This window comes from Hordeum vulgare, chromosome 6H, assembly GCF_904849725.1.
Source record: "Hordeum vulgare subsp. vulgare chromosome 6H, MorexV3_pseudomolecules_assembly, whole genome shotgun sequence".
In the NCBI taxonomy this organism is placed as follows: Eukaryota; Viridiplantae; Streptophyta; class Magnoliopsida; order Poales; family Poaceae; genus Hordeum; species Hordeum vulgare.
In genome coordinates this window covers 546,507,027-546,525,207 of record NC_058523.1, presented here as the reverse complement: position 1 = coordinate 546,525,207, position 18,181 = coordinate 546,507,027, and the positions used below count along the sequence as shown (strand labels likewise).

Here is an 18,181-nt window from a genome sequence, read left to right as displayed (position 1 = left end):
AAAGGTCTTATATTTAGGAACGGAGGGAGTACAACCTTGGTTCATTGCATCGACATGGAGACCAGAGAGCAGTAATGCCCCATACACATGCACATTTGCTATTTTGCACTCTTTCTGAACATGAAATTAAATCAATCATATTGTTAGTCCAGGGATTGTAGATATTCAGAACTTGAGCAATGTTCTGAAAGATCGGTTAAGCTGATATAGTTGCTCTGCAGTCGCAGCGTGCAATTTAGCATAAGCACTCCTACAGTAGCCAATTTCTGCTTTTTGACAAGCCCAAAGGCCGAAGCTACAAAGTGCAGTTAAATTATCATTGCATATCTAACTAACGGTATTCTGCATTTGCTGATTTGACAGAAAGAATAAAAAATATCTGGCATATAAGTAGCTAATGACCAACTAATCACCTAAAGCAGTATTCTTCCTCTCGGTGAATCTAATACTAGAGTTAGAGCTGCTTGGGCAATAGGTCAGGTATGATGCTAAACTACTAAAATTCCAAGGTTCAATGGGTTGTAGGTCCTATTCTAGAGTCAGCTATCCCTCTGGACTTGGAACAAACAGATGACTGCCAGATAATTAAAGAATTTTAGTCAGATAAACCTTGCAGGCCTAAATTAACAACCCAATCCCTGACACACAGGCAAGTCCCTTTAATACAATAAATATGGTTATTGGGATAAATCCTGTACAACACTAGATCCAAAGAGTTTATTTGACATTCGACTAAAATTCAAATGGCTTTGAGTCGTTTTTTTCAGTCAATTAGAAGCTGACATGTGTATGTACGTTAGCCCGAATGTGTGTTTGTTGCCTGAATGTATATATATTCTCAGCGTTAGCTTAAACGCACCGCAGAAAAAACGGGTTTTACATTAACCCGGTTTTCGATCCGTTTAGAAAACCAGGACAGGAAAATCAAGTGTCGCCCTTATAACAACTGCATGGATTGTCAGTTCCAAAAAAATGCGAAGCCCATATACAGAAACGGGTTTTGCATAATCTCACGTGACATTACTAGTCTTCCCAGGGGAAAGTTGGAGAGTGTCTTTGTCTAGCTCTTTTTCTAGAGCAGTTTGTCTTTCCTAAGAGAGTACTGGAAGAAGATGTTGCGATGCGCCTGAACGTTGGCGTCGTCCATCCCTTCACCACTGGTTGCTGACTTGCCGTCATTTTTCACCTTGTCGCTGTTCATGTTCGTCTTGGCACCGTCTTTACCGGACTTGACCGACTCAGCGTCGCTGTCCGTCATCGTAGATCGTAGATCGTCGAGACTCTAGATACCAATTGTTGGCACTTGATCCCGATATACGTCACACTGCTCGTAAACGAGCACTTTCCGTGGGAGTCGCAGACGTGGATCGATTCTTGGCTTGGAGACAAACGTGATCGGCGAGCCGGACAAGTACGTACACACCTACGTACTAAGTCGCCGGAACACACGCGAGGAGAAAACACCTGACGCGAGTTGTTTGCCAAATCGTGTGCGTGTCGCACATGTTTTGTTTATTGCTTTGATTGATCTGATCTGTTACAAGGGATACATAGGATTATACTAGCAAAAAAACCCGTGCGTTGCAACGGAAAAAAATAACACACGTTTTTAACCCAATAACCATGACTCAAAACCTTAATAGTCCCACGTCTTTTAGTTTCACATGGAATCATATTTGTGTTGACGACAGTGGCCTCAACACTCATACAACGATAATGTGTTCAAATGTGTTCAGTTCTAAGGTCTCTCTTTCTCTCTTTGAGCAAAACTTCAATATGTTCTGTATGCTTAGTTACAGAGGGAGTATACACTAACTCGATGTGTATTTCATGAACAAATCAGGAAATAAAAGCATGAAAGAATATTGAGTACATGTATTCCAAACAATTCAAATTTATGTCTTATGAACTTATATTATTAATGAACTGACAATCACAAATGAATGCAAACACACTTAAGTAGGCAAACATGTTTATTTAGGCTACACATCCAGATGCACACTATCGTACGTGAGTGGAAGAAATCAAGATGAACTAATCTAGGCCATCGAAGCAATCTTTTTTGTTCGTAGTTTAGTTTACTGGTATACGATGCATCCCATCATAGATAATTGGCCTCTTTCACAAATAGTCAATTTCATCTTCTTTGGTTGGTCATGCATGCATGCTTGATTTTATTTTCTTTTTAGAAACATGCATGCATGCTTGATACACCAAGCTATCAGAAATATACCCAACGTGACTCTTCGGTTACTTATTTATGTCCATAAGAGAAGGCCCATATAGGCAAAGTAACCGCACAGCAGGCGCAGTACATGGCCTAGTATAGGCCAGCGTACATGTGCTACGCACGAACGCGAGCGTGTCCGACTAAGATTTGTTTTCGTTGCGTGCAGGATCGAACAATTATTTTTGTACGTGGAAATAAAAAATATATTTTGCAAGCGAGACTAAGAATAATTGTTTCTTTTAATAGTAGCAGGGGCTTTTTTATAAAAATGCCGCGGTGGGTTTTTCGACGGAAGCAATAGCTGCTTTATTATTAGGTAGGTATAGATAGTACCTAACCTAGCCAACTACAAGTCCTACTCGGTTTGCAATACTAATCCTACTCGGTTTGCACGTGCACGTTTTAGACTATAACTAGGTTAATTACTACAAAGCGGACAAAGCACGCGTCCGTTTAGATCGTCCCGTCGAAGTTGCTGTAAAGATGGTTGTATACATCGATTGTTACATAGGCCGGGGTTAATCTCCTTTTTCAAAAAACAGTTTTCCATATTTCTCGGTTTCTGGTCACTCACGCTCACACACTGTAGAGGCAGCAAGTCAGAGTCGGACCTTTAGAGCAAGTACAATAAGGTACAGTCAGCAGGCTGTAAGGATTAAAATACTATATTTTTGCTAAGTTGGATGAGAGAGAAGAGGAGAGAGAAGGGAAACGGGCTCTTCATGAAGAGCCAGCTCTAGCACGTGCTCCTAGGTGTTTTGTGAAAATGAAAGGTGGACCATATATGATAAAATTAGTACTCTTTTACACCTAACTATTGTACAAGCTAGCTATAAGATGGGTTATAAGACTGCTTATAGCCAGCAGTTGGTTATACTATTAACTATGCTTTTAGTGGTCTTCATTACTCTCCAGAAGTAGCCTCCATTATTTGTAGGTACTAGCAGCAAGGCGTGGTAGGTAGCAGCAGACCATGAGCCAGCAATTACAAAACGGGCACCACCCCTCCATTATTGCCTTGCTCTGCTCTGCTCTCCAAAAGGTTGTGGGTAAGTTTTTACCATCTATACATGGTACATGCTGCTGGAGATTCTGCTATCATGCATGCATAAAGCGACATCCATTTTCAAACTGATACTCCGACAGTTGATTACTAGTATATGGTACAATTGTCTTAACACGACATCCATAACTGTGCAGAGAGGTCCTGTGTGAGTACACGGTCAGGTGCAAAGCGGCGACCAACATTGTCCTTCAAAACATGGCCAAGATGTTCAATTTACAAGAGGAACACCTCGTAAACATGATCCGCGACAACTCCATCACCCAAGCTATATTCAACTACTACCCTCAGTGTCCAAGGCCAGACCACGTCTTGGGCCTCAAGGCCCATACCGACGGCTCAATAATCACCGTCAACTTCACCGACGTTGAGGGGCTCCAGCTTGAGAAAAACGGCGTCTGGTACAACGTGCCCATCATTTCGAATGCACTGGTTATAAACATAGGGGACGTAATGGAGGTAATGTGTTTGTAGGCAGCTACATGTATTGATGTATAATTGTTTGACCTTGTTTTTTGGATTGTCTAGATAAGATGTAATACATATCTCTCTATTTCATCCTTATGCATGTAGATTTTGAGCAATGGGTTTTTTAAGAGCCTCGTGCATAGGGTTGTCACCAACGCGGAGAAAGAGCGCTTGTCGTTGGTGTTGGTGTATACGTTGGAGCTAGAGACACAACTTGAGCCGGTGTTAGAGCTAGTGGATGACAAGAGACATGCACGATACATGAAGATCAAGCTCAACGACTACATAGAAAAATACCATGACACTTATGCCACTGGGACACTAGCCATCGACGGCGTGAAGATCTGAATATGATTTCGATGTATGCAACCTCGCTGAGTAAGATCTATGGTGAAGTATCTTCCGTTGACCAGTTTGTAACGGGTTTATATTTTTACATATTTCCAAGATTTTTGTGTGTGTACTCCTCATGTAAAATGTTGGGCAGCTTGTGTGGTAGCATTAAACCTTAATCTCTCCCTAATAATAAAGTATGGAGTGCTTCTGCCGTGCGTCGTGGTCGTTTTGCAGAAAAAATCCTGGAGTTTTCCGAAATCAACCCACAGTCCGGATTTAAGTGAGAAACGAATCGTTTTTTATATTTCTACGAGAAACCCCGTGTAGTTTCCCGATATCAATCCCCAGTACATAATTAAGTGAGAGAACGAATCCTCTTTATGGAATTTTTATAGAAACCTCCTTCAGTTTTCATAAAATAAACCCGCAGTACATACTTGAGTAAAAAAAAACAATCATTTTCCGTATGTTTTTAAAACACCCCTACAGTTTTTAATTAATTAATCTGTAGTTCAATTATAAGTGCAAAATACTTTAAAAGATCATATCTTTTAAACGGTAACTTCAATTTTACATTATTATATATGAAATTTTATTAGAAAAATATATAGAATCTGAATATAATGTTAGTTTATCTATTTATTTATTTTCAAATCCTGTTTATAATGTAATTTTAATCAATAGTGATGCGCACAATCTAAATATAATGTTATTTTATCTATTTAACAATTTTAAAATTATATTTATGCTGCAATTTTAATCAATAGCGTACCATCCATTTTCTGCATAACGAGGCCGATCCATGTTGTTAATTAATCTGCGGTCCAATTATAATTAACAAATACTTTAACAATTATATCTTTTAAACTGCAACTCTAATTTTAAATTATTACATATGAATTTTCATTCAAAAAATGTGTTGAATCGAAATATAATGTATCTTACCTATTTAATTTTTTAAACTTCTATTTATAATGTAATTTGAATCTATAGTGATGCGTACAATCTAAGTATGATGTTATTTTATTTATTTAACAATTTTTAAATTCTATTTATGCAGTAAGTTTAAATAAAGGTCTCAAGTGATGATTATTAGGTTAAGATATGTTGTATGGTTTGCTTCCGTTGCAACGCACGGGCTCTTTTGCTAGTATAAAACTTATCCGCTGTGGGCAACATACGGATGCAAAGGATGGAATAAAACTTATCGATTGTGTGCAACATGCGGATGCAAGGATAGTTTCGTGTTGATATGTATCATTGATAAGTACCATTGTGCCTCCTTTTCAAGAAATTAAGAGACCATTGTGCCATGAAAAATGTGGGTTAACAGTCAGAATTTCATGTGTATCTTTCCTGAAAAATAGACACCCACTACTATAGAGTGTGACATGTCAGTAGCTTCTCGTCGGTGATTACGATGTTAGCATTAACCAGTCGCAACAAACTCTCTCGCTGACCGGTGCTTCCAGTCGTCGATGGAAGTATGTTCAGGAACTCCTGGATCATTCTGGTCTTAATTAGTGAGGCTCCCATTGCTGAACTCCTTGCAGCCTTAGCTCAAGCTTCGTGCTACCAATCAAGATCCCAAGGAAAAAAAAACAGCAGAATGATCATAATAAAACATAAAATTCAATATATTTCTTGCATGACATTAAGGATATACGTGCGGTCAGTACAAAAAATAATTAACCTTGAGTATATCTTTAACTGCAATCAACATGTAATGACGGAGTAGGCAACAACAAGGGATGATAGGTTGGGGCTTGGTTTTCTGACTGGAAGATCATCATCAGAAAACAAAAGAAAGTGATGGGACGACCGACTGAATAGCACGTGATTCAACCAAGAAGGTATAATGTTGACTATATAATCAGAAACCTAACAACCAACAATTGAGAACAGGGCTCGTCTTTCCATACCAGCCATGAATGAAGCCTCACTAGTGGTTAGGGACTGTCGACGTTTCAGAGGAAGTTATGTGCATCATACCTTCATCTTGAAATTAAAAAAAAAATCTTATATCATGTGAATAGCACATCCATCTAAAAAAACAACCTAAAAAAATTCTTAAAAAGAAAAAAAATCTCACTTTTATTTTGAAAAGAACTCTAAAAAATCAAAAACTTTCTCGCTGCGTTCAACCAGCATGCGACATGTGGCGTAGCTATTTGGCTTTTGAAAAGAACTTTAAAAAAATAAAAATAAAATCTCACTGCGACCAACCAGCATGTGCCATGTGGCGTAGCTGGTTAGCCATCATTCTAATGATGCTTAGTGTGTTTGATTGTTAAGGGCCTTGGGTCACAAACCGCTGCAGCAAGTCAATCTTCCCATGTCATATGCTGACGGCGACGACGTGTAGGTACGGTCGAAAAGGTATAATTTTGACTATATAACCAGAAATCTCAACCATGAGATTCGAACCTTACCAACCATGCATCATCATCAGTGTTGGAAAGTTCTGAGGTAAAGAGGAGCTCTGAAATGGTCCAGAGGTAAATATTGATATATGGAAAGTTCTATGTTGGTCGCCTGAAAAGGTTCGAGCATCACCGGTAGCGTACGGGAGTGTCTCAAGGGTTGCGGGGGTCCACCAGCCCCGGAGGGGCCACATGGGATGGGAGGGATGTGCACCAGCCCTCGTGGGTTGGGCACACCTCCCCACCCAGGCCCATCCGTTAAGGCTTGTGGGAGGACCAACCCTAGGTGTGGCGCCACCTTTTCTTGGGTGGCAAGCCACTTCTAGGGCGCCTCCACCCTTGGTCGCTGCCCTAAAGGGGAAACCCTAGGGGTGGGTACCTCCACCCCTACCCCTATATATACTTGAGGGGCGAGAGGGCTGCAACACATCAATGCAACGATGCAGCCTCTCCCTCTCCATCTAGATCATCTCCTCCTCTAGATATTCCGGTAGTGCCTGGCGAAGCCTTACTGGGACAACTACACCACCACCACCGTCACACCGTCGCGTTGCTGAAGAAGTCATCTACCTATCCACCCTCGCTTGCTGGATCAAGGAGACGGAGAACATCATCGAGTTGTACGTGTGCTGGACATGGAGGAGCCGTCCGTTCGGCACCATATCAGGACGGATCATGATGGGATTGCGAGACGGATTGCGATTTAGATCGTGAAGATGTTTGACTACATCAACTGCGTTATATACTTAGAGATCTACAAGGGTATGTAGATGCACCCCCCCCCCCTCTCATAGATGTTAGTCTCCATAGATTGATCTTGGTGAGCTTAGGAATTTTTTTGTTTCCCATGCGACGTTCCCCAACACTAGCAACAATGGCCTCTACAGGCCACAATCGCGGACAACCTCTGCCTTTGGTACCACTCGGCCTCCCTTCACCTGTCGCCAGCCGCACCACCCAGCCTAAGCCCCCCCCTACTGCCTCCTTCCGACCAGAACCGCCACCTGCACCTGCTTCGCATCGCTCCACCTCTGTTGTTGCCATGCGGACAATGCGTCGCAGCTGCCCACCATCGTCTACTCTCCGATCGACCCCACAACCACCACGAGAGAAATAGTGGAGTCAACAGCGTCCCCCTCAAAGACCTTTGATGGCGAAGACGAATCGGGTGAGGGGGGAGGAGGCGCACGCCATTGGGAGATCTTACAGCGCCCAGTTGAGGCCATGATGGTGATTGTGTTGGAATTATGCCCTAGAGGCAATAATAAATATAGTTATTATTATAATTCATGTATCAAGATAATCGTTTATTATCCATGCTATAATTGTATTGAATGAAGACTCATTTACATGTGTGGATACATAGACAAAACATTGTCCCTAGCAAGCCTCTAGTTGGCTAGCCAGTTGATCAAAGATAGTCAGTGTCTTCTGATTATGAACAAGGTGTTGCTGCTTGATAACTGGATCACGTCATTAGGAGAATCACGTGATGGACTAGACCCAAACTAATAGACGTAGCATGTTGATCGTGTCATTTTGTTGCTACTGTTTTCTGCGTGTCAAGTATTTGTTCCTATGACCATGAGATCATATAACTCACTGACACCGGAGGAATACTTTTGTGTATCAAAAATCGCAACGTAACTGGGTGACTATAAAGATGCTCTACAGGTATCTCCGAAGGTGTTAGTTGAGTTAGTATGGATCAAGACTGGGATTTGTCACTCCGTGTGACGGAGAGGTATCTCGGGGCCCACTCGGTAATGCAACATCACACACAAGCCTTGCAAGCAATGTGACTTAGTGTAAGTTACGGGATCTTGTATTACGGAACGAGTAAAGAGACTTGCCGGTAAACGAGATTGAAATAGGTATGCGGATACTGACGATCGAATCTCGGGCAAGTAACATACCGAAGGACAAAGGGAATGACATACGGGATTATATGAATCCTTGGCACTGAGTTTCAAACGATAAGATCTTCATAGAATATGTAGGATCCAATATGGGCATCCAGGTCCCGCTATTGGATATTGACCGAGGAGTCTCTCGGGTCATGTCTACATAGTTCTCGAACCCGCAGGGTCTGCACACTTAAGGTTCGACGTTGTTTTATGCGTATTTGAGTTATATGGTTGGTTACCGAATGTCGTTCGGAGTCCCGGATGAGATCACGGATGTCACGAGGGTTTCCGGAATGGTCCGGAAACGAAGATTGATATATAGGATGACCTCATTTGATTACCGGAAGGTTTTCGGAGTTACCGGGAATGACGAATGGGTTCCGGGAGTTCACCGGGGGGGCAACCCACCCCGGGGAAGCCCATAGGCCTTGAGGGTGGCGCACCAGCCCTTAGTGGGCTGGTGGGACAGCCCAAAAGGGCCCTATGCGCATTGGAAGAAAAATCAAAGAGAAAAAAAAAGAGGAGGTGGGAAGGGAAGGAAGGACTCCCACCCACCAAACCAAGTCCAACTCGGTTTGGGAGGGGGGAGACCTTCCCCCCTTGGCTCGGCCGACCCCCTTGGGGCTCCTTGAGCCCCAAGGCAAGGTCCCCTCTCTCCCACCTATATATGCGGAGGTTTTAGGGCTGATTTGAGACGACTTTTCCACGGCAGCCCGACCACATACCTCCACGGTTTTTCCTCTAGATCGCGTTTCTGCGGAGCTCGGGCGAAGCCCTGCTGAGACAAGGTCATCACCAACCTCCGGAGCGCTGTCACGCTGCCGGAGAACTCTTCTACCTCTCCGTCTCTCTTGCTGGATCAAGAAGGCCGAGATCATCGTCGAGCTGTACGTGTGCTGAACGCGGAGGTGTCGTCCGTTCGGTACTAGATCGTGGGACTGATCGCGGGATTGTTCGCGGAGCGGATCGATGGACGTGAGGACGTTTCACTACATCAACCGCGTTCACTAACGCTTCTGCTGTACGGTCTACAAGGGTACGTAGATCACTCATCCCCTCTCGTAGATGAACATCACCATGATAGGTCTTTGTGCGCATAGGAAAATTTTTGTTTTCCATGCGTGTAGGAAAATAGTTGTTGCTACAAGCCTACAACTACCTACGAACTAAAGAAAAGAAGCTGAAAAACAGAATATTCATGCGTCAGAGGGCAACAGGCCGACCCAGCTGCAGAAGAAAACAGCCCTGGAAAATCGACTGAAAAAACAACACGTACGCATCAGTTAACCACCTATTCATTCCTACGGACGAGTCACAAATCGCAAAGCAGCACAATGGACAATTAGAGATTTGACTGGGAAAGAGAAATCAGATGTGTGACATTTAGCAAAAACTGAGAAAAAAAAGAGCGACACAATCAGAAAACCCAAGAATCACATGGACGATGTACACACACATGAAAAAAAAAATCGTCACACATACGGAGGAGGAAAAAGGCAGGCACACTAAAAACAACACTCCAATCACTTGGACGGTCAAACCAAATCAAAACAAACACGGAACCCTGAAATCGTAGTCACAATTGCTAGTAAAATGAGGAGGAATTTCTAAATAAGGAAAGATTGAACCAAGCAGTGCAACCGGTAAAAAAGGCAGCACAAACTATCTTCAATTGATGTGGATGGCGGCAAGCTAACAGGCTAGGTGTTTAATCATCGTAGTCTATCTTGATTTCGTCAAATGTGGCATGTATTTTCGTTTTATTTCGGGCCTTGGAGCTCCAGCTGAACCTTACACTTTGTTTAAACTTATTCGTTTAAATAAAATGCTTGCATGCATCATCACGACACAGAGGTCAGAGATAATCCTTCTTTTCAAAAATAAAAAACTACTCGCAAGCATAAAAAACTAACAGTTACAAGATAGCAAAACCGAAAGGTGTTTTCGATAAAGGACATTTCACTTAATTTATTTATCAATGTGATACAACCATTGAAGAAATGCCCGGCCTCTGCATAACATGATGTACACAGCCAACAAGTCCAAATAATCAAAAAATAAACATTGTTTTGCGGCCGATCTTATCCGAAGATTAGACCGCCGTCCATGGAGGAAGAAAACCTTTGTGGCCGTACACTTCAGTCATGTAGACGTCATCATACGAAGCCATCACGTACATGCATAAATAACCTATATATGATAAGAAACACATTTATTATAACCTATACAGGATAAGAAACACATTTATTATTAAAAACCGCATCCTTTCTGGTAAGCCACAATGCCCAACATAAGACAGCCGCGTCACAAGAATATGTGCAGAAAAATGTTTATCAATACCCCGCAACCAATTGCCAAAGATATTACGTGCAGTATGTGAGGGGCCATGTAAGGTATAGATTTGAAGCTACTTGAACAATGGTCCATACTGCCGGAACGAACTTACACTAAAAAAATAAGTGTTTAATAAACTCATCATGTTGATAAAAGGCACATGTCTTACTACTTTATCAGTTACGTCGTGTCAGGTTATCTTTAATTAAGATGACCCCTGTATTTAAAAACCAGAGAAATATCTTTACTTTTAGAGGAACTTTTAACTTCCATAATTTCTCGTTATCAACGGGAACATCGCTATGAAGCATTGCATAGTATAATGACTTCATTGAGAAACTATCATTCTGATGCAGCTTTCATCAAAACTTGTCTAGCTCGCCTGTTAGTTGAATGTCCTCTAGACGAGAGAGTAATTCATACCAACGAGGGGCAAGGAGATCCCTACGAAATAAAATATCAGGGTTTTCTTGTCCCAAAACTTGTTTGATTGTGATAAACTTATACTACATTTCTGAAATCGAACCTGAGAATCATCTCTAATAAAATATCAGAGTGTGTGACAATTCTGTACAAGCTAGGGTACTGGGTCATAAGTGTGGTGGTGCCTAGCCAGGTATCTTTCCGAAATCGAACCTGAGAATCATCTCTAACTGGAAAAGTGCCAAATTGAAAGAAAAAAATGCCTTGGCCTTCATGACACCCTACATGACACTTTTGGCTGCATCTTAAATTTGTAGAGCACCCACAATTTCAGTTTCAGTCCCAAAATTAAGGACGAAGAACAAAATACGTGGCAAAATTCACAGCTAGCGGCGGATTCGAAGGAAGAAGTAGAGCCGGCCGAGCACCAAAGCATTACATTGTAGAGCGCAGTGAATTAGCAAAGAATCGATACAAACATGTAGACGGTCTGTCGATGGACCAACGGAAAATAAATTTGGAGAGACTGATGAGGATGCATGCGAATGCGCAGGATGCCGGCCGGCCGTAGTTTATGCAACCTGATGGGGTCAGAGGAAGCTGATCGCAGAACTCAGAAGGCGGTGCAGTTCTTGGGTAAGCCGGTGACGTGGTCGACGGAGACGAGCTGGGTGGCGACGCAGCTGAGGACGTCCTGCCGGAGCTTGGCCCCGGCGGCCTTGAGCCCCTTGATGGACACTGGCTGGTTGAAGAGGTTGAGCACGGGCAGCTTGGACGCCGGCGGCATCTTGCCGGACGGCAGCAGCGGCGCGAAGTCGTCGGCGACGAGCGGCACCTCGAAGTCGCCCTTGTTGTGCTTGAGCTTGTTGTCCTTGGCGCTGATGTGCGCCCCGGGCTCCATGTGGTTGGTGGAGAAGCTGGTCTGGTTGGGGAAGTTGGGGTAGAGGCTGACGTAGCCGCGCAGGTACATCATGTCGATGAGGAACTTCTTCCACGACGCCTGCCAGCCGTTGGTGCGCGACCTCGGGATCTGCACGGGGTTCGTCTTGGCGTCCTCGGTGAAGCGCGCCGCCATGTAGGCGTAGAACTCGCGCCAGTGCTTGGGGAAGAAGACGGCGCCCCAGCTGCAGGGGAGCTGGTGGAGGTAGGGCGTGTTGGCGCCGTGCTTGGTGGCGCCGAAGAAGGCCGTGGCGTTCCACCGCGGCCGCTCCTTGGTCACCTCGACGAGCCGGGGCGTGTAGAGCGAGATGGAGGAGAGCTCCGGGAGGGACACGGTGGGGTCGTAGCGGTAGGCGAGCAGCGCGTACTTGACCCAGAGGTAGTAGTAGGGGGACACCTCGATGTCGTCCTCGAGCAGGAGGCCGTAGTCGTCGTCGGAGGCCGGGTACCAGCTCTCGCTCACGGCGCGGATGAGCCCGCCCTGGATGATGCGGCGGCGCAGCGTCTTCCCGCCGTGCGGCCAGACGAATGTGTTCACCGTGTTGAGTGTCGCCGCGTCCACCTTGCTGTCCATGTTGAAGCTGATGGGCACCTCGTCGCCCAGGTAGTAGGCGTTCTTCAGCGAGCTCAGCAGCCGCCCCAGGGACCCCGCGCGCGTCTGCGTGATGATGTTCACCGAGATCCTCATCTTGTTCCAGTCTGCAACGCAAGTGTTCCGTGAAATGGTTGTAGAAGATGATCGATTGGTACGATCTACGATCGATCGGTTAATGTGTTACTTACTTGGCAGTGAGGCGGGGCGGAGGGTGGCCATCCAGAGCACCTTGGGGATGGTCTTTCTGGGGAGGAGGACGAGGGCGGTTTGGTTGATGGCGGCTTCGGCGGCCATGCGGAGGGCGTCCTTGACCTTGCCGTCGACATCGGCCACGGCGACGAGCACGCTGGGGTTGTGCATCCGGACTAGGCCACGCATGCTGGAGTACACGGCCTGCAGCACGGGCACCTCGGACCGAGACGGGCCGGAGAGCGCGCCGAGGGCCAGGTCGAACACCTTGAACCGTCGCTCCTTGCACACCACCTTGGGCCACTTGAGCACGGCCGCGGCCTCCTCGCAGGGGCAGTGGCCGCCGCCAGACACGACGAGGTACGCCTTCCGGCCGGAGGTTGTGCGGAACTTCTCGAGCAGCGGCGCCAGCGCCCTGACCTCGCCGAGGGAGTGCGCGTAGAAGAGCGCGTCCACCTTCTGCGGGTTCATGGCCGCCCACTGGGTGACGTAGCCGGAGGTGAGCGCGCGCCACCACTGCTCATCGCGCACAGTCACGATGTCCTTGAAGATGACCGTCGTCTCAGAGACGTAGGCCAGGCGGTGCTCGCTGTCGCCCCACGTCTCCTTGTCGCTGGGGTCGACGGGGAGCACGAAAGAGCCGGCGCCCATGTACTTCTGCAGCTGGTAGCTGAGGTGCAGGTCCTCGCCGGTCATGAAGGTGAAGGGCGTCTCGATGAAGAGCGTCTTGACGAGCTCCGTGGCCAGGAACCAGGAGCTGGAGAGGAAGTCCACCTGCACGATCCGGTCGACGGTGATGTCGTAGGCCGGGTCGGGGAGGTAGAGGCCGGCCTCCCGCGACCGGAACTTGCGGTAGCTCGGGAAGGTGAAGTCCTTGCCCCGGAACGGGAGGATGCGGCCGATGCTGCCGAGCACGGAGTTGCGGTACTTGTCGGTGCCGGCGACGTGGCAGAGTATCTCGAGCATACGGGTGCCGGGGATCATGTCGTCGTCGAGCACGTAGACGAAGTCGGACTCGGCCTGCAGCGCCATCTGGAAGCGGCCGTAGTACTTGAAGTCGTAGCCGGAGGCGACGAAGCTGACGCGGGAGTCGTTGTAGCTCTCGACGATGCGGCGGAGCGAGGCCTCGTTGGGGCTCCCGAAGGCGAGCACCCAGGCGCGGTGGAACGGCAGCGTCTGGCGCCGCAGCGTGTCCAGCTGCGCGCACAGCGTGCGGCGCTTGAAGTGGTTGAGGATGACCGTGACCCGCGGCCGGCTCACCTCGTCGGACGGCGGGGACGGCCAGCGGGAGCGCATGCGGAGGAGCTCGGGGAGCGTCTCGGCGGCGAAGGAGCGGCGCTGGAAGGCGAGCACCTCGTCGTAGAGCTCGCGCTTGAGGCGGATCATGAGGGCGTCGGTGGACTTCTTCTGCTCGAACTCGATGCTCTCGTGCTCGCACACCTCCTGCGGCGACAGCGGGTCGCCGCCGCCGCCGGGCGCCCCCGGCATGATGCTCTGCTTCCAGCGCTGCGCGATGCGGGTGGCCCAGGCGAAGTCGGGCTTGGCGCGGAGGTCCACGGCGGGGCTCATGTAGTAGAGCAGGAAGGTGGCGTAGATGGCGAAGGCGAGCTGGAGGCAGGTGAGCGCCGCCACGAGGCGCGACGAGTGCTTCGCCGCCGCCCCCAACGACGCGCGCCTCGGCTTGCCGCCGACGTAGTCGCCCAGCCTGTCCTCCAGGGAGTCATTCTTGACGATGTGCGCGCGGGTGATGCCCATGGTGATCGATGGCGGGAACCTGCCGATTTGAAAAATAACCTGTTACCTGTGAGACCAAGACTGCACCTACTGCTACTAGCTTCGCTTAATTATGCTGCCGAGTTGCTTAGCTAGCATGCAAATACGAAAGTCTCTGCAGCTACTTTAAACAGCATGCAAGCTACGTACTACGATGAATTTCTTGACTAGTCAGCAATGGCATCTGATTTAATCGGTGCAGTAGGAGTTCAGCAAAGCGAACGCGGGTTCAGACACTTCAGACAAGAACAAGCAAGTTTTTCTCCAAAAATAATAATAATAAGGCAACGGACTAAAAGGATGGACTCGCTTGTGAGTTACACGAGATTACCTTAGATACAGACCAATTGCCCAGCACGAACGCTAGCCCGATCTTCACATGGATCAGAATCAGGAATGTTGTTTGCTGGAGCAGAATCAACAGCTAGCAGTTACTGAAGCTAAAGGCAAAAGGAAGAAACAAAGATACAGGAAGGGTAAAAGATGGCAAGATACACGATCGAGCTAGTCTACTCTAGTTTGTGATCATTCTCTGGGTGGATCGGATGGCTAGCTTGAGGATCTCTAATAAGCTAGGCTGTGATGCATCGTGTGTGCTCCCCCTTTTATAAGCAATGGCGATCGATGCGCAAATCAGATAGTAGCAAGCAATCGGGCATGCATCACGAGGATGAGTGTGACGGAAGCGGGCTAGCCGGAGCTTCATGACGGCACGCACAAACGGCGCCGCTCCCTATCGATCGTTCACCTCACATGGATAGCAAAAGCATGCATGCATGCTTAAGTTACCTTGTCATTCCAAGCACGTGCACCATGGCAAGTGAAAACTTCCCCAAGTAAGGAGATGATTTACTCAAAAAAGGTATATGGAGATTGTGACAAAATGAGACTAGTGTGCTTTTCGTCCCTTAAATTTTGCATCTGAATTAATTTTTCCAATTTTCTCTCACAAACTTACCATGTTGGATAGATTTTGTTTGTGACGGTGGCTTTACTAGTTTTGACCTGACGTGACGTGGCCATACTCTCACAAACTTCATTTTAATCTCACAAACTTCATTTTAATCTAAAAATCTCATTTTGTATATTTGTGTTGGACCAAAAAATCTGAAAATTTTACCCACATTCTAGTTAGAAATCTATGTTAGGCTGGAAATTTTGAAGTTCAAAACATGTTTTATGTGAGAAAAACAAAAAAAACATATTTGCATGAACCGCGATGCAGAGAATGGATGGCTAGATAAGAGGCGCTCGGGCGCACATGCCCTAAACCATATTTTCCCTTCTCTTTGTACAGTTGCCGAAGTAACCCAATAACCTTGATTTTTCACCTACATCCATCTTCGATCCGACCTCCCTGAGGTTCCATCTCCAGCGATCTTCCATATCACCGCCTTGATCTTCGAACGGAGAGATTCTTTTGCACCACCACTTTATTCTAACGCATCGATGATGTGACAAATGAGGTCATACATGAGCCATCACTGCGCATCCAGACAACCTCCCCTACATTTCCATGTATGCATCCTTCGTCCTAGACTTGGGCATCTTCGGGGCGGGCCGAGTTTCAGGCTAGATTTTAAAAAGCCCAACCTCAAAATCCCAAACTTGGGCCCGGGCTGGCCTACAACGCCAAAAAACGCATGGTTTCTGTGTTTTAAAATAGCAATGTAACATTTTTTGAGGATTAGTTATACTATATTATACTATCCATGTATTTATATAAAATCCTTAAAATCATTTTTCACCAGGCTTCGGGCTGGAAGGTGTCGAGTCCGGCCCGGACATCGGGCTTCGGGTCCGGCCTGTCGGGCCGGGCCATCCTTGTCTAGGTCTACTTCCTCCTAAGCTCAGTGCGCATAAATCCCTCTCGATTAGCCTTCAACACATTGTTCTACCCGACATATCAAGGGGCATCGAAGAGATCAATGCCCCCTAGAATAGGCAAAGACAGTGGCACGAGTAGAGGCGGCAATGGGTCTCCTGGTGGCAAAAACTAGCCAACGGCCTTGATGGAGTGGACGCCGCCGCCATGTTACCGTAGTCAATAAGTTTGTTTCTCTACCCTTGCCCCTATCACTCCCCCTCTACTAGAGACATGGACCGTGAGCCCGGTGATGTACAAATCATCTCAGAGGGTGCTTGGATCCAAGAGACTAAAACTAGTCTGACTAAAACTAGTCTCTTTGAGAAGCTAAAGTTCCAAGCACCCCTGACTAAAGAGAGGCTAAAACTAGTCTTGAGGCTAAAATCTTTTAGTCAGGGGTACCCCTACTAAAATGTGCATTAGTCCTCTCTCTCCTCATTTAACTCCTCATGCAAGTTCTGGATTGGAGGGTTTGGAGGATAATAAATGCTCATTAACTTGATTTTAGTCTCTTTAGTACTTGGATCCAAGCATGGGTGAGGCTAGCAAGTTTTAGTCTCATTACTTTTAGTCATGGGACTCAAACGTATCCAAACACCATCTCAAGCTATTGTCGATGCTCCTCACTGTGGATACCACCAGTGTACACAAACATGAAAGTGAACAATGGATGGCTTAAGTGATGGAGCCATGGAGGCAAAATATTTGACTAGGAAAATATTTATGCATGCTCCAAAAAATTAAGTGATATATTTGACTAGGAAAATATTTATGCATGCTCCAAAAAATTAAGTGATATATTTGACTAGCAAAATATTAATGCATGCTCCAAAAATTATATTGTTGGATTCGTATTTGGAAGGTAGTTTTCAGTGATATTATTTTGATTACCTATTTTACTAATTAAAGTCATGGTAAAAATATAATTCAAAATACGAGGGAAATAGTAAACCAGGACAAATGTAGTGGTAATTAGCACTGTGACAAACCCCGCAAAAAAAATGTACTCCATTGTGACAAAGCACATTAGCTAGCACCTATAGAGTACTTCCTCTAGCGGCATTCTAAATTAATTGAGTCTAGTAATAATATATCAATCCAACATTTTTAATAATTCGTCAAAATGTCAAACAAGTACAGTAGCGTGTGCCCTCGCTAAACCATGGCAGTAAGTACAATACGGTGTGCCAGCGCAGTCATCTGACTTGCTAAACTTTTCTCCAAGTACATACATAATGCGAATGGACGAAGGAAAGGGGCGGGGCATGCATGCAAAAGCGCGGCCTGGCTTGGAGCTTAATTAACCGGCATTCGTGGATCTGGCGACATGACACACACGCATGAAATTGTAGGCGAGTAGCACCGAGCGGCATGTCGTCGCATGTGTACGCGATCGAGGAACGCGTGCGCTGCGATCGAGTTTGCTGCAGTTGGGGGGCAAAGATGCTACTAGTAGTCTTTGCTTGGGAAGACCTCGATCTCATCTTTTTATCGGTCTCCGTGCCCCTAGCCGATGGATTGGCATACAAACAACAATTCCGAAACTTTGAACGTTTACCTTTAAAAAATGCATATTCTGTTTATCATTAGTTGCTGATAAAACGAATTTGGATCGGTAGATTTCAGGGGAAAGA

General features: G+C 46.2%; 1 protein-coding gene across 1 annotated transcript; it reads right to left on the bottom strand.

Moving 5' to 3' along the window:
• Positions 1–11,470: 11,470 nt before the first annotated feature.
• Positions 11,471–15,243, bottom strand: LOC123402797. The gene is made up of 3 exons (XM_045096757.1): positions 15,012–15,243; positions 12,907–14,681; positions 11,471–12,822 (listed from the first exon to the last, which is right to left on the bottom strand). The coding sequence occupies exons 2-3, from the start codon at positions 14,660–14,662 to the stop codon at positions 11,798–11,800; spliced, it is 2,781 nt and encodes a 926-aa protein (XP_044952692.1). The 5' UTR covers positions 14,663–14,681; positions 15,012–15,243; the 3' UTR covers positions 11,471–11,797.
• Between the last annotated feature and the right edge of the window lie 2,938 nt (positions 15,244–18,181).

What these genes read in the sequence shown, in the direction of transcription:
- LOC123402797 (XM_045096757.1), bottom strand. Translation starts at nt 14,662, where the DNA reads ATGGGCATCACCCGCGCGCACATCGTCAAGAATGACTCCCTGGAGGAC. An exon ending in CCGCCCCGCCTCACTGCCAA is followed by an intron (nt 12,823 to 12,906) that starts GTAAGTAACACA and finishes CTTGCGTTGCAG; the next exon opens with ACTGGAACAAGATGAGGATC.